General features: G+C 46.7%; 1 protein-coding gene across 1 annotated transcript; it reads left to right on the forward strand.

Moving 5' to 3' along the window:
- The first annotated feature begins 10,238 nt into the window (after positions 1-10,238).
- Positions 10,239-25,154, forward strand: LOC111943708 (fer-1-like protein 4). The gene is given in 14 exon segments (XM_086853426.1): positions 10,239-10,307; positions 11,640-11,731; positions 13,205-13,349; positions 13,768-13,825; positions 13,828-13,894; positions 14,364-14,534; positions 15,421-15,575; positions 17,623-17,801; positions 18,641-18,726; positions 20,781-20,879; positions 21,158-21,399; positions 23,314-23,606; positions 24,326-24,426; positions 24,948-25,154. Coding segments are annotated over 13 exon segments (1,707 nt in total). The 3' UTR covers positions 24,377-24,426; positions 24,948-25,154.
- Positions 25,155-26,155: the final 1,001 nt, after the last annotated feature.

Here is a 26,155-nt window from a genome sequence, read left to right on the forward strand (position 1 = left end):
CCGTTGTGCAGGTTACCAAGCCTCTGCTCAACAGCAGGAACGAGAGCAGTGTACCGTGCAACCACCTGCAAACAATCACTGAGCAAACATCCATCTCAGCTAGGCCCAAACCCCCCAAACCAAATCCCTTGTGATATTCAGGGTCTCAGTCTCTGTCCTTGAGACGGCTGTGAGACAGATGAAGGAATCTTCGGACCGTCTCTTACAGTTATGTATACAGAAAACCTAAGGCTGTTTGTTTTGTGTGGTTTTTGAAGCCAATATTTTCCTCTCCTTTTTAAACCTCTGCCTGATCCCATGCAAAAGGGAGTGAATCCTCTGTGTCTGCCCTGTAATGAGTGAAGTCACTGTTCTGCAGTGAGCTATCTCCAGGTATAGAACTCATGTATGGTAGAAGAGACCTTTCCTGACTTGGGGAGGAAGAGACCAGGAAATGGTGGAGGCTGGTCTGGGTGGGAAGGAGTAGGCCAAGAAGTTGTAGAGGCAGGTCTGAGAAAGTACTTCCCCCTGTAGGAGCAGACCAGAATTTGAAGGAGATGCTCTTTACCCACAGGTAAGTGGCTGAAATGTGCGCAAGAAAGGGACACAAGTCCTGTAGTTGTCAATTAGACAAGAGAAGCAAGAGCTGCGTGGGTATGGGCCCATGTGAGAAGCCATGAGAAGCTAAATTTGGAAGCTGCTGACTTGGGATGGTAGAATTTTGCCTGCTTTCTTTCTTTTACTCTCCCCAGGGCTCCAGGTCTTAGCTGCTGGGCACTTTGGTGGAAGGCTGGCAGGTCTGTTTCCTGCCACATGTGGCAGGAATGGTGTAGCTGGAATGCAGATTGATGGCATGACTGTTGAGTTAGAGAGGTCAGGTTATTTTCCTCAGGACAATGTGTTGTGCATGTTCTCTGTGTCCTCCAGTCACTGGCTTGATGTATCTTCCCAGTGAGCACAGGGAACACCCCATGAGTTTTTTTACCCTTGCCAAGATTAAACAAGAACCTTTTTACTTGTGATCCCCAAAGACATCTCAGCCTCAGGGCTTTGAAAAAATCAAAAGCTTTTGCATGTGGGAGCTCAATGGGAAGTGTTCCTCTTGCTTCTTGAACATGTGGCAATAAATACTGGTGACATTTCATACCAGGCTATGCCACACTACCCAGCAGGTACCTTTTTTGCATGGATAACTGATTTGGTTAACGGCCCTCTTTGAGGTCTAAAATACAGAGGAGAGTGTTTTGCTAAAAATGAGGCACTATCTCCAGGTGGGTGCAGTGATGAGACTGCTCCAGGTGTCTGAGGAGGCCACAGAAACTGAAGGGAGGGGCTGTCTGCCGCGGCGACGGAAAAGCCGGGGCACCGCGACTTCTCTAGAGAAACAGCCCTGAGAAGGGCTGGGCTGAAGCGCGTGAGCAGCTTCGAACAGTCGAGTGATTTCAGCTCAGCTCAGCAGCAGTCGAGTGATTTCAGCTTGGCTCAGTAGCGGCAGGCAGGCAACACAAGAAGCAGAGACGAGAATGCTGGTCCAGTATTCCACCAAGGCAAAACCTTTTATTCAGGCAGAGCTTTGGCGAAGGGTGCCAGCAACAGCAAATCTCCCGAATTGGGGAAAACCCGGGATATTTATGGGGAAGGAGAGGGGCAGGGGGAGCCCGAGATACTTCTATGGGGTGGGACAGCAGGGGAGAACAACAATGGGGCACAATAGTTTTACATATCTAACTCAAAGCGCCCTAGGAGTGATACATTGTGTCTCTCTGAGTAAAAGGTGTCTTGCCCCCAGGGCAGAGCCAGGATCTAGGGCTCAGCGGGCTCAGCGGGCTCCTCCGTACCCACACTGTCTTCTGACTAGCTTTGAGCAAGTACTGGATCCACTCAGCAGCAGCATACCTAGTGTTATAAATTTGTATTGTGATATTGGCTTTCGCAGATGAATATTATATATTAAATACTTTTTAGATATGTATGTACTTTTTTGCTAACAAGTCTTAGGTTTAAAAGAATTTCCTAGGTACAAGGCAAAGAAACCCCAGAGGGCAAGGACACTGGGGCCCAAGCTGTTATCAGGAGAACAATAGAACCCAAACTGTTATCAGCGGAAGATATGAAGACCAGCTGCCCTCAGGGGAAGGATGAGGGGCCCAGACTGTTATCAACAAGTGACCATGTGCAAAAGAAAGGAAACCAAACTCCAAAATAATGCTCATCAGCAAGAATAATGATGACCAGCAAAAATAAATGCTGACCAGCAGAAAATAAAAATTGTACAAAAACATGATCTAAGAAGGCGGGACCAGGGAGGGGACACTTTGAATATGCATTAAACCTTCACAGCAGGGGGGGATAAAAAGAGGGTTCCCCGAAATACCAGGGGTGTTCCTGGCAAACCACCAGGGCACCTGGCTGTTTTAACCCTTTGCTTTATTTCTTTTGTCTCCTAATTGTCTTTTGTTTATATTAAATTATTTTTATAATTTATTAAGTGAATCTCGTTTTTAAGACTTGCTTGCTGCAAGGCACTCTGAACAGCATATGTGGATGCAGGTGTATGGAAAATCACACTATTAAAACCAATGTCCACAGAGGAGACAGAAGAGCCTCGAAACTTCATTCAGATAAAGGGAGTCCACCAGGGCTTTTTCTCTCTCGGTTTCGGAAGGGTAGACTCTTTTATCCTAAACTTCCAGTTGCACATCTCCCTCTTCTTTTGCCCACTGTCTGAAATACTAAGACAGTACTACCTCACTACATATACTACAGTACTACTACAGGTACTACCTCCTACTACACATCCCCCCTTGAACCTGTCATTTTACCCCAAAGTTTAGAAGTTCAGGCTTGTGCAGATCCACTTGTGTGTTTCGGAGTGTCATGGAGTTACTTCACCTTTAAGGGAGTTGGAGTTGCTGGGAAGTGCTTGGAGTCTTTTCTCCTGACCAATTATCGGTCATTGCTGGGAATTGACAGCAGTTTAGGCCATTGAAAAGTGGGATCAACTTGTGAACCCTACCTTAAAATGTAAAAGCAGAGCTCTCTGGGCTCTCTTTGTTTTCTGGCTGTGGAGGGTGGCGGAGCTCCAGGCCTCCCGTTCCCTGCCCAGGCCATGGAGCCGGGCGGAGATGGGGCCGGGCCTGCCCCGTCTCCCAGCCGGGAGATGGGGGGGCCTGGGGAAGGTTTTCCCCGGGCCGGGCCGAGCCGATCTCTGGCTCGGCTGCAGGTTTTGCTGTAACTAATTCACTAGAAACTGCCCAGTGAAGAAAGAGAGAGGCCCTAGACTTGCAGCGGGTTGGAGCAGCGACCACACGCTCTAGAGCAGTCATGAGGAACTTTCCATCACAGACGGCTCCAGCTCCTGTTCGGCAGAGATCTCCGAACCATCTACAAAAGCTTGGGCAAGATGTTAACTCTTTCATTACCCAGATGAGACTTGCGGATTAATCTTTTTATCCAGAGAGAGAGAGAGAGATCAACATGAAAAGAGACTTTATAAACTACCAGTGACAGGAAAGAAAAGAAGCTTCAGGAAAGGTAGAGAATTAATTAAGAAGATGCTTTAATTAAGCTGAAATATCTCTCTGTTAAAACTATGGAGATGGACAATGAAGTCCTGAAAAGAACTCCTTTAATTCATGATATAGGATCTAGAGAGGAATAGTGTTCAAAGTGTAAATTTGAGTAAAGAGTAATTATAGTATAGTGAAGTGCTGGGAGATGAAAAGCCTTGAGAGGCAATGAGAAAACTGTTGAGAGATTTGAAGCCCTGAGAGGCCATGAGAAAACTGTTTTCTGGTAAAGCTCACAGAAACAGATGAAGAAGACTTTTTTTGCCTTTGAATAACTTATCCTTAAAAATGCTATCCCTAGACTCATGGCCCATACATACTTCAGAGTGATGTGAAAATGGGAGGAGTGAACTCTAATAATAGCAGCTCTGAGCAGCTAACATTAGGGCAATAGAAAACTATAACAAAAATAGTTTTCTTGTGAGAAACTCCATAAATTAACAGGAAGAAACTTCTGTTTCTCTATAAAGATTGGTAAAAAGACTAGCAAGAATTGGGACTGTTTTAACCATCAGAGTTCCAGAGTTTTTGTCTCTGTTGTCATGTGAACAAGGGAATAGTGGGTAGATAGGGGATGGAAAGGTTTTTCTGGAAGTTTATTCTGGTGTTCTTATTATTGTGGTTTGTCAATAAACTTTCTTTTTTTTTCCCTTTTCAGTTGTATGCCTGTTTTGCTCTTATTCTAATCCATATCTCACAGCAAGAAGTAAGTAATTTTCTTAGTGGTTTAAAACCACGACACGGAGCCAAACTGAGGTCTGCAGCAAACCTACTACCCAAAGTTAGTAGAGACATTAAGACCAATTTCAAAGATATTAGCACCCATACCTTTACCCATCAAATTCCAAAGATATTATCACACATCTTTCCTATCACAAGTGTTTGGTTCTGGGTGCTAAGAGTAAGAACCAGAACCTCAGGAGAAAGAAATGCTCTCCAAAATCTACTCAGCTCATAATTATTCCATTGCTTTAATCTGGCCTGAATTTGTGCTTTGGAAGAGTTCTGGTATCCCTATGAACTTCCACATAGATAGGATGAGCTGAATTAGGCCTGGGAGCTGCAGCAGGGAGCTCAGCTGGCTTCTGGCACCATATGCCCCAGGTGTCCCTCCTCCCACTCCTTGTGATGTTGCCAACACCCTGCAGAGCAGCTGAAGTTCCTGTTGCGCTGCCTGTGGATTTTGATGTTTGTCTTTGCCCTGCAGAGATCTGGCAGCTGTGGTGCAGCCACTGTCCCAAAGTGCTCTGGAATCCTACCTTCACTGAGTAGCCACTCAGGCCCCTATTCAGGAGGCTGCTGAGCATGTGTTGTTTCTTCGAGTCACAACAGCCCGAGGAACGAAGGCAGTGTACCGTGCAACCATCTGCAAACAATCACTTAGCAAACATCCATCTCAGCTAGGCCCAAACCCCTAAACCAAGTCCCTTGTGATATTCAGGGTCTCAGTCTCTGTCCTTGAGATGGTTGTGAGACAGATGAGGGAATCTTCAGACCGTCTCTTACACAGGTTCTGTATTTGAAGCCGGTGTCTCTCAGTTCTGAATTCAGCAGCCCATGCCCCTTGAAGCGTCAGCTGAAGTGTGGCCGTGTGATGTTCACTTCTCCTGCTGTTTACTGCAGTGCTCCCCCAGGGTTCCCCGCAGCCCAGAGGCACAATCTGGGGGGCTCAGCACAGTGCCCCTAGGTTGAGGGAGGTAGGCAGTACAGCCAGGGCTTCCCCCTCCTCCCTGTCTCCCTCAGCAGGGACTGCCTGCCCAGTGGGGCACTGGGGTGTGGAGTGTCTGGCCAGACCGGCTGGATGAGTTGGAGTTGAGTCAGTCTGGGCGGTGCACTGCTGAGGGGCAGTAGGGACTGCCACTGGCTCCATGGTGCTCAGTGTTGGTGTCCAGCGTCTCTCCCAGCTGCCGGGCCATGGTGAACAGCAGGTCCATCTCACCTTCTGAGGTGAGCTCCAGATAGCTGGGAGGGTGGGAGTTTGGGGGTTTAATCAGGAGGCTGCCTTCCCCTGCCAACACCTTATGCCTCTTCTCTATTTCACAAGGCTTCACCCAGAAGACGAGGATGGTCTGCTGTGGCCCAGAGGCTGTCTTCAAGGAGGTGAGGAGACTGGGATCATGTGGAACATAGGGGACAGAGATAGGACAGGTCAGTGTTTTGGTCAGAAAATCATAGATTGGTTTGCTTTGGAAGGGACCTTGAAGATCATCTATTTCCAACCCCCACACTATGGGCAGAGACACCTTCCACCAGACTGTTTTCTGGGAATTTCTCTGCTGTCTCCTTCTTCCCCTTTGCTCAGAGGGGCAGATGGGTCCCTCACATTGTGTATGTGACTTATGCATACAAGCTGCAGGAAATGAAATTCAACTGAGTGACACTGCCTGGAAGCTTGGGAACATCAAAGCTGAAGGCAAAGCTCCCCCTGCCCTCAGAAAGCCAGATTGCTGCAGTTGATGCCTTGTGGGGCAGGAGTGGGACTTTTGTGTTTGAGTGCATATATGTGTGTGTGCAGAGCAGGGATTGTCCTGAGAAGTATGTCTTCCTCTCCAGTGCTACCCCCACTTGTGAAAAACAAGGTTCACTCTCCTGAAAAAGTTTAAAAGTTTAATAAAGGACAATAGGACAGTAAGAGACAAAAAAGTCTAAGTTTATGTCTTAGTCTAATTAAGTTTAGTTAAAAATAAAAACAATATCTTATATAACAAATTTACTTTAACATTATACATATAGCATGCATTTTAATATTTGAGAAAAACCAATCTTATACTATGTATTTATAACACACTGAAGCCTGTGACAACCCACCGGTTCTGTGCCAGTGGGTAGTTCCCACCTGTCCCTTGCTCAGGTCCCAATACCAATGTGCTGCCTGGGGAAAGGCAGTAAAGGCGAGGGCACAGCCACTCTTTCGGGTGTGTGGTGAGTTGAAGCCTCAGGGTGCAGCTTTCCTATGAGCCAGAGGACTCCCTTCCCAGGTGATCTCTTCTCCCCAAGCACCTCTGTGTATCCCATGTTCTGTCTCACTCTACAACCTGCCAGCTCAGGGACCCCAGCAGGCACAAGCATCCTTCTTTTTCCAGGGTGGTGCTGTTCTGACTTCTTTAGCAGCTGACCTGTGGCTTTGAGCTGCTGGAGGGGCTCTATGATCTGTCTGGCCGGCCGGAAAGTAACTTCCCATCATAGCTGCTTTTTATCATGTCCTTGGACTTAGTCACCACACAAGGGAGCCAACCAGCCATGAGACATGCGAAATCGTGTCTGAGAATGATTTGTCATCTCTTCCTGCTCCATTTCTTTGCAGCTTTTTAGTTGACCTCACTATGGAAAGCTTGTCATGAGTGAAATGCTGTCCATTAAGGTTTACAACTGCAGCAAGGTTTTCAGTAACAGGTGGGTCCTTTGATTTTTGGGGTGACCAGTATAAGTAGGGGAGAAAACATGTTAATCTTTCCATTGTCTACTGGCAATAGAAAAGGTCTATTGAAAATTTGATGGAAGGAACATGAGCAGAATGCTACTTATAGAGGAAGGATAGAACTAGTTGTTCAGTTGTGGCAGCAATGCTGTATATATTAAGTTATATAAGGGGAATGATTTAGCTGTGCTAGCCGTAACAGGGACTATGGAAGCATCCAGATCAGACCCTCAGCTGGGACAAAGGTTAAACAAGGCCCTAAAAAACAGCTACAAAGGCAGGTCTTGCTCCAGACTGAGAACCTGCTGTCACCCTGAACATCCTTGTGGTGACCGTGACCACGTTGCGTCCAAATTCAACGTATCTCTTGGAGCAGAAAAGCCCTGAATGCATCATGTTATGGTTCAACCTTTAATAAGGGAGCAAATTCAATTTAAAAGGTCAGCCACTATTTAAAATGTTTCTAGGTGGCACAACCACAACACTGTGGACTCAGTGGCTATTCCAACAGTTACAAAACACTGCAGGGAAACCCTGGAATAGAGATGACAGATTGAGTAGTGGGGCAAGAAAGGCAGCTGAGGCATATCCTTCAGGATATGTGAAACATGAAGATGCAGGGAAAGGTGCCAGCTCTGATAAGCAATTTTTAAGAACTGAAGGAAAATGCACAAGCTAATAATGCAAACCTTTTCAAAGGTGCCAGAGAGAGCATGAGAGAACAGATGAGCACGACACATACAAGACACAGATGGACACAGTGCAGAAAGTGTGGCAGATTGTTGTGTCACTGTTTCCTGGATGATTTTCTTATGGGACCTGGATCAGAGGAATTGTGTCTGACTGAAATATCAATAGAAACTGATACAGGACAAAGAGATAACACAAATGGTAACAAAACAGTAGGACCTGACAGCCTGGAGGAAATGAGTCCAGTCAGAAATGAGCGGATTGACACTGTATCCACATATCTTCACTTCTGGGGAGCAGAATAATGGCAGGTGACAGAGAGTACAGTTCAAAAGCATATGGTCTGTACATTGGGATGATCAAAATTAAATAGAAAGGGAGTGTGAAAGGACAGAAGGGGAAAATTTGTACATTGCTCTATCTGTTTGTGGTCTCTGGACTTCTGTGTGTGCATCCTTTTTATAGCAGCAGCATCAAGCTGACAAAGCTGGAAAGGAGGAGGATGAGCAGAGAGGCTCTTTTCTTGGGGGTAGCAAGTTGGACAGGCACTGTATCTCAGAGAAAATGGAGGTGAGAAGGAGTAAAAGAGATCAACAGCTCACAGCTGAAATTGAGATGTATGGCGAGCAATTCTTGTCTGAGTCCTAGGTGGGCAGTGAACTCTTTCAGTAGCAGTTCCCAGCTGACACTGGGAAGTTCTGCTTCATGCAGGCCTTATCTTGGCTGCCAGCAGAGATGCTACGAGGGGATGGAGGTCCATGTACATGTGGGTGCAGATAGTGACACACAAGCCAGGGTTAGGAGTGGCAAATGCCATCCTGCATGCCTTACTGTCACTTTCAGGGACCCAGATGTCCCTTCTCCAGGGAGAAGCCACTTTGGAGTAAGTTAATTCTGGCCTGACTTGCTGCAGACATTCTTGTCATCATAGCTTTATGTCCTGTGTCTGTATTTTCTTGTGTAAAGCCTCTGTTTCCCAGTTTTATGTGGAAAGAGTCACTCCAGCTCTGCTGATTGTCCAGACACAGGCTCCTGTGATGCTCAGCTCTGCTGAAGGGGAGATGTCCTTTGCCCTCCATGAGTCTGGATCTGTGCAAGCCTTTAACCATGAGTGGCAGCTCAGTTGCAAGTAGCTGTCTGAGCATGACTGGGGTGAAGGCAGGCCCTGCTGCAGAGTCGATCTCAGGTATTCAGCTGCCAGACTCCCTGTGGGAAGCACTTTGGGGCAGCTCAGAGGGGCTATGAGCAAGAGAGAGTGGAGGCCACAGTACTCCTCAGGCTGTAGACACCAACATACAGTGTTGTTGCAGTCTCTCTTTTTATTCCAGAGTTAGGAAATTTAATCCACGAACACCAGAGGTTTATGTCCAAAAAGGAGACAGAGGAGTACTGTAACTTTATTCAAATAAAGGGAGAGGTCACAAAGCATTTTCCATGGGGTCTCTCAAATTGTCAGAGGATGCAGCCTCCTTGTTACCCTAATTTCCTGGCTGCATTTCCCTCTCTCCCATTGGCTGAGGTACTTGAGAGGTACAGACTGCCCCAAATGCCTAATACCTAAGACTCCCTTCTAATGTATATCCCTCACCTATTTTTTTCTTTTCTTTGTGTCAATCAATGGAATTTCTATGGAATGCAGGGTTCTTCCCATTGTTTTTTTCATCTCTCTGTATCTAACTTTATCAGCAGATGCAAAGTTTGTTTGTAAAGACAAATTCCTTATTCCTTTCACGAGGCTGCTCGGTACCCTTGTCCTCAGCCTTCAGTACCTGATGACGTCTGGAAGGCTAATCTTGCGGGAGTCCTTTGTGGACAAGAACAACAGAGTCACTGGCTTAAGTCCTCTGTGGACAGCCTGGTTATCAACAGTCAGTAAAACCTTGTGGGAAATCTCATGTGGTACATCCCAGGTGGACTGGGGTCTGAGGGGGAATCCAAAGTGCTGTTTGAGCTGGAAGCACTGTGGCATTTGTGCTATCTCTGCACAGGGATGCAGACACTTCACATCCATCAAGAGGTTTCTAGGAGCATCTACAAATGCATGGGATGGGTTGGGACCCCTGGAGACCTGCCAAGGGCCTGAATGAGAAGACGGAGGCTTTGTAAAACCTTTTCAAGTCTGGGCAATGGATGTAGGAATGGTACTTCATCTGCTTCCTGCACTATGAAGTGCATGTGTATGGGCTGTTGCAGGGGTGGAGTGAGGTGGAAGATGTTAGGGTGCCTTGGGACTCTCAGCCAGCTTTTGGGTTCAACACTAGAACAAACTGGATGGCTTAATGTGTGTCTGGGACAGCATGACTGTCTCTGACACCTTATTGCTCCTCTGCTCTGCAGCGGATCCTGCTCTACTCCTGCCGTGGCATTGGGCTCAGACAGTTCTTTGCAGTTGTAGATGAACACTATCTTACAATGAGCTGTTTCCTGCTGTTTCCACAGCTCAGTGGGTTCTGGACTGCCAGACCTGTGTGACAGAGCAGCTGGCAGGGCAGGAAGAGCAGAGGCAGAGGCAGGAGTCCTGCAAGGTGCTACATCTCTGCTTGCTCTTCACGCAGGCAGTATGACTAAACCACATGGTATGCATGCTCTGTGGCCACCAGCCTGAGTGGCTGCTGGTGTTGCTGGACTCCTGGATCACAGAGCAGGTGCAGGTAGAAATTGAGTGTTTCCAGGGTGATTTTTAGCCCATGCAGCTCACTGGACAAATGTTCATGCCAGCAAAGAGACAGGGATTAGACTCACCCCTTGGTGTTGGTGATGGTTTGTAGGGACTCTACTGTGTAAGGTCAGAGTTACCCTGTGCTTAGTCCTTTGTCCCTGGGTGCCTCTTCTCTTGTGTTAACAGCAACATGTGCTGATGAGCTGTACTAACCAAAACCCAAGCATACTCAGTTTTGCCAGGTTAGTTTTGGATTGTGCAACCCTGGCTGCACAACAGCTACAAGGGACAGAAATAGGGCAGGCAAGACTGCCCTATCCAAGAAGAGCCTGTGACCCTCTCAGCTCATCTTGGATGTGACATGACCCCAAGAAAAAGGCTGCTCCTTTAGAAAAGGAGAAGAAAGTTGTTAGACTTCCTGCTAGTCCAAGTCCTGTTCTCCTCTGGGACTTGAGTTATTTGCACCCCTTTTTATTCTGGTGGTTTGAAAGAATGTTTTTAGAGCCGTAGCTTTTTATGCAGCTTCATCTCAGGCTTCTTCACTCTCTAGTCTTTGCTGCTGCCTTTCCCGATCACTGTACTGCTGCTTTCTTCAGCTGCATTACTTTTCCCAGAAATGTGTGTTTTCCAGGGATTGAGCTCTGATCCCAGTGTATGTCCCCTTCAGGCTACTAAGGAATGATCTCCTCCATGCTAATGTTTTTGACCTCTGCTGGGAAATAATTTGTATTTGTGTTGGTTTGAGAGCAAGCTGGCCACCTACTGACGAAGGGTGTTCAGACCTGTGTTGGCTGTGTCAATACCCAGCTTGCTCTGTATTTCTCTGTCTGCTCTTCCTTGTCTCTTGTGATCCAGGCTTTCGATGTGCTGATGGCTTCTCCAACATTTTAATCCAAGCTGTCCTGCCTGGGGATGCTCTTCCAGCTGTCTTGTGCCTCCTCCAAAGAGACTGCTCCAAATCCTGCATGTTATTGTGCAGGGGTCTCCCCAGTTCCCTTGTCAAAAATGCCTTGAGGCAACCCTCGGGGACTTTTTATGGCCTTTTAAGATTTGTAAACTTGAGCCAGCTTTTATTCAATGAAACATGGAATTTGAGAAGCTGTGGCAGAGGGAATTTTGTTATGTTTATCTTGTTGATGGAGGCAGACAACAGGAGTCTGGTATAAATATACCTCTTGTGGGGATGTGACCACTTTCCTTCTGCTTTTTTGCACCAGCATCCCACTTCTTTTTTGCTTCCATGCTTCCTTTTCTCTTTTGGTGACATTTCTGCCATAGTTTTGTGCCTGCCAAACTCTCAGGTCATTTCACTTTCTGCTTATAGATCTACATTGAGTTGGATTTGTGCTACCAGCCTCCAAATGGCTCAGCGGGGAGCAGGGTTGAAGAGGATTTTGTCTATCCTGTGAAAGACAGGTATGGAAATCCTAGGAAGATCAAATATCCAGGCAGTTTGTGCAGCTGCCTTTGTCAGTGGCAGACTATGGGATGCAATCCAGTCTCATTTACATCACTTCTGGCCAGGCTGTTGCATCTCAACTCTACAGCAGCAATAAGAGAGCAGGTGTCTTGGATAAAAATACTTTATGATCACAATGAGCTTTTGTCTGCAATGATCCATTGTAGGTGCTGTGAGTCCTGAGACTCCCTAGGAGAGCCTTGTGAGCATTTCTGCAACCTTCCTGACTTGTGGTTGCAAAGTTGCAGAGTGCATGGCTTTGGTCTCCAGCAACTGCATGGACCCTGTACGCTGATGGTGCCCAAAGCCAGAGGAGTTTTGGGTTTCTGGGAAGACAGGATGACAGGCAGCAGCAAGGCCTGCAGATTGTCACTTGTGAAACTAGAGAGAAAACAGTAGACACATGGAGTGGACAGTAGATAAGCTTAGGAGAAAATTGCTGGTGTTCCTGCCAAGAAATAAGCAGGAGTGTGGCTGGGGCACTGCTACTTATACACATCAGGGAAGAGCCATGGCACACTGGTCTTTGCAGAAAAACATCTGTTGTTTTTACAGTTCAGAGTTAATCATCCACAATCCTAGATTTGAGCAGCTGGAGTAAGTAGCCCTTGAATGTTTTGGCTCACCCTCCTGGGTGGAGGCAGTGCACAGCCCACTTGCCATGCCTTATGTATGGCTCATGGCATGGGGCGGGGCTTGCAGGACTGCCCAGTGTCTGAGAACGAAGGAACTGTACAAGAAGGTTGCTGCTCTAGGCAGAAAGCTGGGAAAAGGTCTGGAGGCTGATGAAGAAGAGGAAGAGGAGGAAGATTTCTATAATACATCTGAGACTGAAGCTTCAGGCACAATCTTCAGCCCTGTGAAGAGGTATCCATGGCATGCTCTTCTTTCTTGCCCTTGCTTGGGTTTTGATGTAGAAAGTGCCATATCCTGGAGACTCCTGCAGCTCATGGCAGTCTGCTTTGGCAAAATGTTAGAAAACTTCTACCTCTAGTGGCCCTAGACAGGGTGTGTTGAAGATTTGTTCATTTCCAAAGCAATGGGCCATTATTTGCCAGGTTTTCTGTACTGGTTTCAAAATTAGCAAAACTTAGTTAAAAGAGGCATCATCCTCCCATACAGGAGCTCTTGAAGACTCTGAAATATCAACTACAGAAGCTGTAGCTGTTGCTATCAAAGCTTTGGTGTCCTCTGACTTTGGCCGTCCAAAGTGCCTAGAGGTGCTCAGATCTGACATTGGCAGTGGTATGACAGCCTGCAGCCTAAATTGCAAGCAGGGATTGCCTGGGTCATGTGGACATGATTGGACCTTTGGGAAGGATTGTCCCCATGAGCACAGGGTGTCTGCAGTCTGCATGGGGAAATGGCTCTGATTTTCTACTGGCAGGTGAAGCTGATGGCTCCAATCCTTTCTGAGATATTCCCATGTAAATCCAGCTGTTCTTTGAAAAATGTTTTCTGCGGGGCTCCTTTTGTGTTTACCCCACTGAGGAAGCTGTTACAGAGCCCAGGGTCTCCTGGGGCATTCCAAGGAACAGACCCATCAAGGTTCTTGTAAGAGTTTACATTGTTAAGGTAAGTCTCTGGTGGAGGTGGCAGTAATGCTTGGTGGTCTCTCCCCTCCCTGTGGACCTTCTGCCATTCTCTTCTCACTAAATGTGAGCAGTGGCACTTGTGAAAAATGTGATGCTGGCTTGAAGCCTCTGCCAGTGGAAGACACTTACATCTTGTCCATGGAGAATTTTCCATGCTTTATAGCTTGAGGATGGGCAGATGGACATTTCTTAGGTCCTCACATCTGCCTTGAGATCATGAGCAAGAAGGTGGGTCCACAGCTGAAGACATCAATGACTTGTAGAGGGAGGATTTGTGCGGGAACTATTGGCTGGAGGGACCTGACCAAGTGGGCTTGGGTGGTGTCAAGCCTGTGCAGTGTTCCTTGTGTAGATTTCTCTCCACAGATGTGTACAGCAGTATCTCTTGTACATTCCAGGCTACAGATCTGTCTCCAGCAGACCCAAGTGGCAAAGCAGACCCGTATGTGGTGGTGACTTGGGGCACCAGCAGAAGGACACAAAGGAGCGATACATCCCAAAGCAGCTCAATCCTGTGTTTGGAGAGTATGCAGGAAGGTTTCATCTAGCAGGTTTAATAAGAACAGTGCAAATCTGGGACTTGCAATGTGACTCAGTATTTAAGGTCTTCTGTTCCTTTCTGATGGAGACTCTTGTGCTTTAACACAAAGCCCCTGGGCATGTCACTTTGCTCCAGCTAATTCAGGAGCCATTGTGTTTTGGGTTAGGAGGCGAACACAGTCAAGGACTCGATTTAAAATTGGAAGCCAAGCATTGGAGAGATTTTTCCCTAACTCCAGGTCCTCTATCTGAGCCATACATTCCTGGAGAAGTAATTCCTTTGTATAAACATGCACACTGAAAATTGCACATACTGAATTTTGAGAGAACCAAAGCTTATAAGAGGCCTTTAATTTGTCAAATATAGTTCTTAAATGTGTAGGATTATTGAAGCAGAGCATGTGTTTTGTTTCTGTCCTCTGCTAATTGAACTTTCCCTGTTTGTTCTCTCTAGAGTTGTGGAGCTGACAGTCTCCTTTCCCATGGAATCAGAACTCACTGTGGCAATATTTGACCATGATTTGGTTGGATCTGATGATCTGATTGAGGAGACCAAGATTGACTTGGAGAATCGATTCTACAGAAAGCACAGGGCCAACTGTGGACTGCCTTCACAGTATGACTTGTAGGTACCAACGTGACACATTAGGGCCATAGACATTCTTCTCACCTGCCACATGTGGGTAACAGAGCTTCTCCTGTTCTGCAAGACAGAATATACATTTGAAGGTGCTCCACAGATTCACTACAATTTACATGGATAACTTTATCTCTTTAGACACCTACCAGCTTCCTGTGAGAGCTCTAATTCCTACTGCAAACTAATACACCTTGCTTAATACAACAAAAAAAAATTCTTTATTGTTGCTCTATTGAGAGCGGCGAGAAGAACAACACAGACTCTCTTGTGCATTGAACAGGAGACCCTGTGTCGTTTTTCTTGCCGTTTCAAATAGAGCGACACTTTATTGCTTACATTTTGGTGTTCTGTGAGAAAAGTGCTTGCCCGACTCTGACGTCTTTCAGAAAGTACAGCAGTTTCTCTGGTAGCATTTTGTAAGCAGCAACACTCAGGACACCTGATCTCCTTTGGCCTCCTTCTGTATGGATTCCTCCAGTGTCTTTGGTCAGTTTTCTGCAAACTTCTCTTCTATTACCCTGCTATTAGAAAATTAGCTGTAGGAATGGGGTTGAGTACCCTGCACAGCTAAAACCTCTTTCTCACTTAGGAAATGTATCTAGAATTGCTCCTGTTGCTAGCATTGCTTCTGCTGCTCAGAAACTAATAGTTCTATGGAGTGTAAGTTTAGATTGTTTCTGTCAAGACGGAGTTTGTTTACCTTTTCGTTCATTAAAGATTTTTTGTAACCTTTTTAAGCCCAGGGTTTTCCAGTGAAAATCTGAGCAGGGTTCTAGTGACATAGCCTATGCTTTGGGAAGGAAGGCTGTTTCACAGCCTAGAAAAGAAACTTAAGATGAAGAATTTCTTGATGTTTTCTTTACCCATGCAGAAATGGCTACAACACATGGTGAGATGCTTTTAAACCCACACAGATCTTGGATAGCTTATGCAAGAAAAACTCAATCCCTGCTGCAGAGTACAGATGGGAGGAGGTCAAAGTGGACAATAAAATATTCAAAGTCCCTCCAGAAGCTTTTCCTGAAGGTACAGAGGGCTTGTTGAACTGGTCCCTTTTGATTTTTTTTTGCTGGTGTTTTGTTTTGGGTGTATTTTGGGGGAAGGGGAGGGGGAAGGGAGTGCTTTTTCGGTCTTCTTTCCTGTTTTTAGCTGACTTTTTCCAGGAATCTTCTGTGCTTCCAGTGACTTCAGGTGCCTTGGGTGATTCCACACTGCTCCTCTCTATTGTTGATCTCCAACTTATGAGCAGCTTCTGCTTCTCATTTGCTTTTTTCTTTCCTTCTAACTGGCATTACAAACTCTGAGCCAGGGTCACAGATGACCATGAACACTCCAACCTTTCACCGCCTTCACCAGCAGTGATGGACAACTTCCCTCAGCAAAGGCCAGGCCCTGCTGCAGCCAACACCTGTGCAATTGAATCTAGCCTCGAGCAAAGGCTAGAGCAGTTGTGGCTCACTTGTGGATGGCTGAGTACTGAAAGGTAATGTTACGTGTCCTGTAGGAAAGATGATCCATGGCCTTACCTGCTGTCCTGGTTTAGCGCAAATTTGGGAGAAAACCTCCAGTGGGGCTCCCCCCCCCGGGAAGCAAACCCACGTGGCCCTTTTCCCTCCACCCCCCAACCGGTTTGGGAAGAGATTTCTCTGAGAGAAGTGGAAAAAACCTGTTTATTTCACAGGCACAACACTATCCAGCACAAAAATGAATGATATCAAATTACAAAACCTCTCGCCCTTCAGAAGAGATGACGAACTTCAGAGGGTCTCTTTCCTGGGGGTGTTCACTCTGTTATCAGTCCCTCTGGCGCTGGAAAATGCCGCTGCCCAGGCTGGGCTCCCGGTAGTCCACGGGTGCAAGCTCCCGGTGCTCCCCCGGGTCCCCAGTCCAGAGCAGGTTCGATTCGTTTCAGAAAAAGGGAAAGAAAACAGTCCAGGAAGACCTCTCTGCTCCGGCTAGCTGGAAAGCCAAGGCGATCTGTGTCTTGTTGTCTGTCTGTGCTGTAGTCAAAACTCCCGATGCGGGGGGAGCAAGTACAGTCTCTGATAACAGACTTGGTGCTTCTTTTCCACTCACTTTTACTCTCAGATGGAATTTTAAGAATACAGAACCTGTTTCTGGGTTAGGTGGACGAATGGGGATACAATTTAACATCATAATCAACCCAGGACACCTGCTCAGTGTGAGGACAACTGTGTGTATGGCCAACTCTACTTTTTCATTGTTTCAGTGCAACTGTTCCTGTTTTTTTTTTGTAGAGTGGTCTCTATGGCTTATGCAAAGAAGCAAAAAGAAATTCTATTCAGGGCAGGGAGGGCAAGGAGCCTCCAGAACCCCTTTCCCCCCTCTTTTCAGGTCACTGGATAGCTGGGGAAGGAGAAACAAGGGGCTTTCCTGGTGTTCCCTGACAGCTGGCTCTGGTTCCAATACAGCTGCAACTGGTGCCCTGTGAAGCTCTTCTGTGCTTGAGCACTGCTTGAAATGGTTTAGATCTCAGTCTGGTATCCAAGGGGCAGATGCTATAAACCCAGGAGTAGGTGGGTCATTATGCCCTCACCTGTTGGCTCTGGCTTTTCTCCCAGCAGTATGATTTGGTCTTAAGCTGCCATTTGGCTTCCCTGTGCCAAAGGAATCAGTTACTAATTGTGTTCATTAACATAGAGCACAGCTGCATGTCTTAAGATTAGCAAGTAATGCTTTCCAGTAACACTTCTCTGGCAAAAATTCATCCATGGATCTGTTGGCACTACCACAGAGATGTGGGGACTTAAACTGCCCCAGAGGTCACGTCCTACTCAATGTCCCTTGGATCTTTCTCTGAGGGCCAGAGTAAATTCTTTTTTGCCCTTTCCACTGCATTTCTCTTGGCTTGTTTTCTTCCTGCCTTCCATTTCTCTCATCACTGCAACATATTGAACTCACTCCCCTCCTGCTTCTTGCCATTTGATTTTCTGGAGAGGTTCTTGTTTGCCCAGTCCATCATCTCCTGTTACTTGTGCTAGTGACTGATGTCCTGACATGACTCTTGCTGGCCAGAAGCCTTCAACTTCTCCCTGGCTGTGTCCTGCTGCAGAGGTCTCTGTGAGGAACAAGAGAGGAGTGGCAGATCAGAACTTGTTGGTGGATGTTGAACGTAAGGCTTTGTACATCCTGCAACACTGGGAAGAGATGCCAGGATATGGGTACAAGCTAGTACCAGAACACGTGGAAATCCGGTTTTTGTACAACACGGAGAAGCCTGGGCTAGTGCAGGTGAGATGTGTTTCTGTGCCAAACCTCAACATTGTTTCAGGGAAGGACTTTCTGGACACCTGATTTCCAGCCCCCTCTCTGGTTTCCTGTGAATCTTACTCATTGTCCCTTTCCTGGGTTGTGACTGGAGTTATGTCTGTGGATGGCTGGCCCAGCCGGCCCCAGGCCATTTAGCACTGCTCTGATGACGATGCTATGAGGGTGTCAATAGACCTGCTCTGCTTTTGAGCCCTGCCACCATGCACTCCTATCGGTGATGGTATCCTTGCCTATACCTGCCTCCTCTGCATTGTCCCTTATCACTGCTGTTTTGCAAGAACCTCGTTCCACTCCCTTGTCTTCTCCCTGGCTGAAGAAGGAACACCCATTCTTAGTTTTGTGCAATGCCGTCACCTGAACTCACCATTTCAATGTCCTGCACTGAAATCCCCTGTTCCCTTGGGCACCAGAGTTCTGCAGTCATGCTGGCTTTGTTTGGCATTGTAAATGCACGTGGGGAGAGCAGTGTCAGACCCATCACTTCTTAGTTTTGTTGGTTTTGCTCAAGGATTGCATCACCATATGCTTCTTATTAAGACAGAGGGAATTGTTTACCTCTGTTTGAAATGGATTGTAGGTGAAGTGGTTTTCCTTGGGAGCAGAAATAAGCAATCTTTCATAGCCTTAATTTTTTTCCCTGTGTAAAATCCAATCTCATGTCACTCTTAAGTGCTGGGAATTGAGAGAACCAAACAGGGGCTTTCTGATGAAAACTTTCTTTGCAAGACCAAGCCCATGATCCTTGAAGAGCTGGAGGGTGATCTGTCTTTTGAATTACCTTTGCTGTCTTCTCTCCTCAGGGCTCCTTGCATATGTGGATTGACATGTTCCCAAATGATGTCCCTGCACTACCAGCCATCAACATCAAGACACGACTGCCTGTCAGGTAGCACCTGTGGGAGTAGACCTGGGGCTGGTGGACTGCAGGGAGGGTCAATGTCCCTTGCCATGGCTCGTGGGATGTGCTCATGGCACAGGCTGAGGGTCAGTGGTAGTGTGGCATGTAGCCCTCTTTGCTCCAGCTCTGACCACAGGGATGTTCTCTGATCGTGGGCCATAGGAGTTTCAGCTGTAGGAAAGTTTGAGGAAGGCCAGGTTAATATCTCTATGGCTGGACATAAAGGTAACAGAAACCCAGGCCAGAGCTAGTTATCAAACTCTGTTCTTGGGATGTCCTTGGGAGCCTGGAGCAATGCAGCTGAAGGAGGAAATCTGCTATTTACAAGGATCTAATGGTACTTTTGAGATGGAGGGTCTAAATTATTTTCAGACATGCACCTGAAAGGACAAGAGATTGCACAAATTGCAGTAAGGGAAACTCCAATGAGGGATAATAAGGAATGAATATAGGGAATACATTTTCCCAGTGAGAGTGAAGCTACCCTGGAATAAGGACAGATTGACTCAGACGTACTGGGATGTCCATCCTTGGTTGTTGGGGAGGGTGAAACAGGGAAACCTTATGAATATTATTGTTTAGCAAAAGATTCTGAAAATATGAAGCCTAGAATTTAAATAGAAATGAGAGCTAGCTTTGAGCCATAGGATACTGAGTGCTACTTACTGTATAACCAAAGAACAATAGCTTAGCCAGCTTAAAGGAGAATCCCTGTTGATGAAACTATGTCCTTCTGCAGATAGAGAATCCAAAGGTCAAGCAACAAGAGAAGAATTTGTAAAGCTTTTAGAGTTTAAAATGTAACACTGTATGGTAATGTAGTAGTTCTTATAGGCTATGTATAAATTCTTTAGTAGGCATGTCTTGTAGTAATTGGTTACTGGAAATTAGAATATTCACAATAGAAAAAGATATAATGTAGCAAGAGCTTCTCTCTCTTTAAGCTTGTCTCTCTTGTTGCCCCCTCTCTCTTAAGCTCTCTTACTCTTGTTCTCCCCACTCTCCCTCTTTTACTCTTTTTCTCTCTTCATGCTACGGCGGTATTGATAGCAGGGGTGCCGTGACTACCCTGAAGAAGCTGTCCTGAAAGCATGTAGGCAATGCAGAGAGCGAGATTAGAGCACTGTATGGCATTCCACCAAGAAATAGCTTTTATTATAGCTGGGCCCTCAGTGAAGGGAGGCAGTGACAACAGCTGCTTGAACTGGGGAAAACCCAGGATATTTATAGGGAAGGAGAGGGGCGGGGGAAACTTTGATACATGTATCAGGGTGGATTGATAGGGAGGGAAACCAATAGGGTGCAACAAATTAACATGTTCTACTCAAAGGCCTCTGGGAGTGACACTTTTTCTCTGCATGACATAAAGTGTCTCGCCTAGGGAGAAGCTCACCAAGGGAGAGCCAGGAGCTCTGAACTGGCCAGTTCCCCAGCCTCCACACTTCGCTCTTTAAGCTCTTTCCCCTGGCTCTTAAACTGTCTCTCTCTCTGCTCCTCTCTCTCTCCCTCCTTGACAATGTGTATGCTGCAGCTGGTGGCAGATAGATGTCTCTGCCTCCCTGTACCCATATAATAAATTGCTTGTATCTGAACAGCTTGACCCTGGAGAAGTCTCTCACCACGAGTGAGTGTTTTGTATATCTATACTTGGTGATATTAAAAACTAATGCAGACGAGGCCATGAGCAATTGACCTACTATAAAGCTAGAGCAAGAGCTTGGAGCAGAGACTGCGGAGATCCCTTCCTGCCTAAGCTTTTCTGTGCTCCTATGGCTTAGTAGAGCTGGGTGGGTTTCCCATGCACCAGGGATTTGGTTTGCAAAAGCTACCTGTACTGACTGTCGGTGTTTTTCTAAGGCTGTAGTGTCCAGAAAGGGTTTTATGTCCTGACTGCTGGGCTGTGCTTGCAGGGAGGGGCAGGTGGAACCACACTTCTGGGAATGTTCAAGTCCTGCTGTTCTGGCATTGTACTTAGGGCTTGATCTGCACTCCCAGGCACCAGGAACAAAGGCATATGTCTCACCTCTGTGTCCTTCCCACAGCTATGAGCTCCGTGTGATTATCTGGAACACGGATGGTATGATCCTTGACGATGTTAACCCAGTAACAGGAGAGTTTTCAAGCGACATCTACGTGAAAAGGTCTGGTGGGAATGAGTGGGAGACCAGAGCCTGGCTGCCCTGCTCCCTGTCCTGGCCCACACACTCAATTGCCTCCTCTAAACCTTTGCTCCTCATTGTCTCAGTGTGATGTGCCCACTCCAGTCCTCTGCTTGGGCTGCTGTAGCCCCAGAGATTGTCCAGGCGTCGCACTCGTTTGACCCTTTCCTGCTACCCCACGGAGTTCAGTGCTTCCATCCTTCTGCTCTGCCTTTGAAGCTGACTGACAAGGGTAGAGGGTAACTGAGTTTCTTCTGCAGCTGGATAAAAGGTCTTGACCATGACAAGCAGGAGACAGATGTTCACTTTAACTCCTTGACTGGGGAAGGCAATTTCAACTGGAGGTTCATCTTCCGCTTAAATTATCTCCCGACTGAGAAGGAGATCACCTACAAGAAAAAGGACTTTGTCTTCTCCATGGAAGAATCAGAGTTTCGGGAACCAGCTGTTCTGGTCCTCCAGGTCTGGGATTATGACAGGATTTCAGCTAATGACTTTCTAGGTATGGTGTTACCTGCTGGAAATGGGGTGACTTGCCTTGCTGGAGCATTACAGCATTTACCTGGGGTTCAACTCTCTGAGAGGGGACAATAGAACAATCAGATCAAACTCTTCAGCTCAGCAGTCACCTGGGCTGGTTTTTCACACCTGACCTATAGACAGAGTGTGAAGATAGGCACCTCCTCTACACAGACCTGTGCTTGCATGCTTGTTCCAGGGCCTTGGTGTATTTTTTCAGGGCCTGTCACACCATAAGACTTCCGCGTTCTACTTCCCTCATAACCTTTCCAATAAACTTGCTTGTTTTCTATGCTCTTCCTTAGATATTCAGATCTCAAAGTCTGGGCCTAAAAGCATTTTTCCCAGGACCTTACATTGTGGACACAGGGACAACCTGTGTGAGACTATTGACAACCTTTGTGAGACTATTGGCACTTGCATTGCAGCATCCCATTGCTGGGGGCTCAGAGCTCCCTGGATGCTCTGGTACTTCCTGTTAATCAGACCTGCTAAGCTGAGAATGCAGCAAGGCCTGGTGCCAAAACAGAGCTAGTAGTGATTCCCCACTCATTATGCTAGCACATTATCAACACAAGTACTGCCTATTCTCTCCCATTTCTGCTATCATCCCCAAGATTATAGCGCTCTATTTAGTTGTTCCTCCCTTCTTCAAATATTAACCTCCCTATTAAAAAGCAGCCCCTTTCCCCTGCTATCTCCTGGGCATGTTTAAACTTCAACTTTTCATAGTGTATTTAAGTGGTTTACAGCATGAGGCGCTTCCAGTGGTTCAGCCATGAAGAACTGAGGCACTGAAGAAAGCATTAAAAATTCCAATGATTTCTGGCATGTATCTCAGGAACTTCTAGATAAAAAGGGGCTTTTGGAGGGTTAATTGCAATCTCCAGCCCCAAGCAGGGCTAGATGAACTGTAGGTCAGGTTGATCAGGACATTTTCTGGGTGGGTTTTGATTATTTCCAGGGATGGATTCCTAGCACCCTTCTGGGACCCTTTTCCTGGATGCACTTTTTTCACAGTTCTCAGGTATTTTTACTTGCAGAATTTTTTGTTGGTTGATTTATGTGCTGTCATTATCCATTTCTGAGAAGAGTCAAGCTCCATCTACTCTGTAGCTTGCTTTAGGTTGTGAGGGATGCCGTAAGATCTCCCTCTTGGCCTCTTTTCTGTGGGCTGAACACATGTTTCTCACCCCTCTTGCTGTGGCACCTACTACAGACTTGAATATCTCGGCCACTAAACTCTTTTGACACCTTTTTGTATTGGAGAGTCCAAAACGGGGCACTGTATCCAGATGCAGTCTCACTTGGAACTGAGCAGAAAATGCTCACATCCCCTGTCAGCTTTTTCCAATACAGACCAGGATGTGGTAAAATTGTTCTGTTGCAAGGGCTCACTACCAAAGTGGGACAGGAGTTCTTTCCGAGCAGAACCGAGGCACAAAGCCAAACAGACCAAACAGGGAGATGAACGGAGGCTTTTGCAGATGTAAGACAAACTTGAAATCTTTAAAGAATTTATAATTTAAAAACATTATCATTTTATAATTTTAATTGACATTTCCAGGAATTAGAGAGGAAGATGAACTTCAGCATGTGAGGAGAGCAGGGTGGGACGTGATAAAGGGCTGAAAATAACTCACCATATGATCTCACCAAACAGCTCTTATCGAAAAGGAGACCTGGGGCTTCTACCTCTTAGTCTCTAACTCCTGAGCTAGTCCTTTCTTATGCAAAATTTCAGGTTCTCCATCTGTAAATGTGCAGGATTCTGCTAGATCATTACAGCAGCTGAGACCTATTCATGGGAGTTGGGAGTGTGGCAGAGGCAGCCAAATATCGTGTGGGGCTGACCTCAGCATTTTATCATGTGGTTTCATCTTCCCTGTGCCTGCAGGCTCCATCGAGCTGAAGCTGCATGACATGGTGTGGGCAGCCAAGAGCTCTCGGCATTGCACCATCAAAATGGCCAAGGAGAATGCAATGCCTCGATTCTCCATCTTCCGAAATAAGTGCATGAGGGGCTGGTGGCCCTTCATCAAACTCAGACATCAAGAAGATGACAAGAGAGAGGAAAGGGAGTACTGGAAGAAAAAGAAAAATAAGTGGAGCAACTCAGTCAAACCAGAGGACATGGAATTCACAGACCCCAGTGGGAACAAATACCTCCTGACAGTAAAGCTGGCACTGGTGAGCACAGCCAGTGTTTGCCTCTGCCTTGATATGGCAGCCAGTCCTACATGCACACAACCTGCAAAGGCAGCAGTGACCCAGCTTTTGCAGGATCCTTCCATCTACTGCTGATCCAGCACTTCGTATACCCTGAAGAACTAGCTGCTGCGGCATGGAGGGTTGTCTGACTTCATGTATTCCTCTGAGCTTCCCATAGAGCAGTGCACCATGAGGGGAGCTATTGTTGCTTAGGAATTTAGTGTCCCCCTGAAGTACACCAGACGATGTTCTCCTTGCTCACTCCTACCTCAAAGCAAGAGGAATATGGCTCCCCATCAGCCAGTCAGGACAGCAGCAGAAGCCTGTCCTGGGGTTTCTGCCCAAGGCAGGCTGGTGCCAACTGACCAGGGACAGACTCGCTCCTGATACCCCTGCTACTGGACCACTGTGTGTCCCCAAGGGTGAATTTTGCTCAGTACCACTGTGGGAGGGTACAGACAAATAGGGTAGTCGGGGAGTTCATTAAGATACAGTTCTTTGTCTGCAAAATAGTTTCTTACCAGGCCACTGTTTCCACTGGCTGTGAAATAAGGCTCTGTAGCCAATGGAGAAAAAGCTCTGAGACATCTGTAAGTGGAACTGGGAGAAAAATACCAAATTGTTGCAGGATGTGTGGTCAGTGGGCTGGTCTGTGAAGCAACACTTTCAACAGTGGCTTGTACATATTGTCCCTCCAGGGTAAGGTGGAAGCGGAGTTCCAACTTCTGACTGTGGAAGAGGCTGACTAAAGTCCTGTTGGCTTAGGCCGAAAAGGGCCTGAACCCCTGGAAAAGCCCAGGTGAGTATCTGTATTATCACCTCTAGGATGGACAGACAGTGCTGTGTTCTTAGCACCTGTTTGTGTGGAAAATGGGAGTATTGGCCTGCCAGGAAGCCAAGAGCAATTGCTAAGGCCCTGGGCAGTGGGCTCTGCAGGACCAAGACTGCCAGGGTTTCCCAGAGCTCAAGTGGGCCCACAGGACTTGAGACTGCAGCACCTGGGTTGATCTCCGGATGAAACTCAAGGCAGCTGTGCCATAACATTGATTGTACAATTGTCAGGTCTGTCTGTGTGAAGGGATCCCTTGTGTACAAGGGTGAAGGACAGCTCTGGGGACATTGGGGCACTATTCCAAGAGTCCCTATCTGTTGTCTCTAGTGTTTCCACCGGCAGTGCATTTACTGTAACCCCTGGGCTGATCCTGCTTAGAAGCAGTGAAAAGCTGGTGGTTCATGAGGGTAGCAAAGCACCAAAACAGAAGGGCCAATGTGATACTCTGTGGATTGAGCCTGTGCTTATCTGTTCTTTTCCTGTTCTAGTTGGCTCAAAACAACTTTCAACTGGTTTGTGAATCCTATGAAGACCTTTGTTTTTTTTATCTGGAAACGGTACAAGAAATACATAATTATGTTGTTTGTTGTCACTGTTGTGACCATCTTTCTGGTTCTTTTGGTTTACACCATGCCTGGATACATCAGTGAAAAGATCATCAACGGATAAATGCTCTCCAGCAGAGGACTCAAAAACAGGAGTGATTGCGGCAGGAATCAAAAGAGCATCAGAAAACTTAATGAAATCCTGCAGGTGCATTGACAGCCTAAAGACACAAAGACCTGCAGAAGTGAGCTTTGTTTTCCTCATGAATAAAAGCTGTCTTTCTCTCTGATGCTTGTGGTTTTTAGCTGCTTTTTGGAGCTGGGGGACAACCTGTTTCTTTGTGCAATACAGTGTGATGAGTAACAGCTGGCCTGAAGGCCTCACTGTTATAATAATCCCAAATTTATAACTGAACTATAACTAATTCTGTAACTACCTTAATAATATAACTACCTTAATTATATACTCGACCAGTATGGAGCGTTGCGGAGCAGGTAAAGCTGTTAGGGACACGGGCAGTTAATGACTGGTTGGCCAGATGGCAACTGGTTCAGCCAGTCAGGACTCACTGTGCAGATCTTCAAACTATATAAGGAGAATAGCACTCACTAAAGTTGGCTGCTGTCACATGAATCTCAGTGTGTTCTGTTGCATACCTGTCTCCAACATCAGCGACGAGTGGTGACCACCAACATGACACAACATGCTGCCATGGATACTGCAAGAAGACAGAGGGCAGTGGGTGAAAGAAATTGGCCAGGAGAAAAGACTCCTGTCTTATGCCTTTATTAGGATTCAGTTCTTGGGGTGGGGGGCCCAAGGGGTTGCTTGCACCACGACCATTCCCACACTGTCAGCTCCAAGGAGGAGGCACAATTCAGCTTTGCAGCACACACTGCAGAGCTGGGGCTTCTATCCTCATGAGAGTAGCCAGGGGGCCTGCAGTTCTGGCTCGTTGTCTAGGGGGGTCAGTCCTTTCCAGTCCTCTTGAGGTCATGGTGATGCAGGAAGATGGTTTCTAAGCAGGCTTAGGTGATGCAGGGAGATGATCTTTCATCATAGCTTGCTAGAATATTTCCTTGTCCTTTTATTCCTCTGTTAGCTCGTTGTTTTGGTGCCTTGCATGCCTTAGTTTGCATATTACTCGGTT

The sequence above is a fragment of the Cyanistes caeruleus genome, chromosome 16, assembly GCF_971803275.1.
Source record: "Cyanistes caeruleus chromosome 16, bCyaCae1.hap1.1, whole genome shotgun sequence".
NCBI classification, from domain to species: domain Eukaryota; kingdom Metazoa; phylum Chordata; class Aves; order Passeriformes; family Paridae; genus Cyanistes; species Cyanistes caeruleus.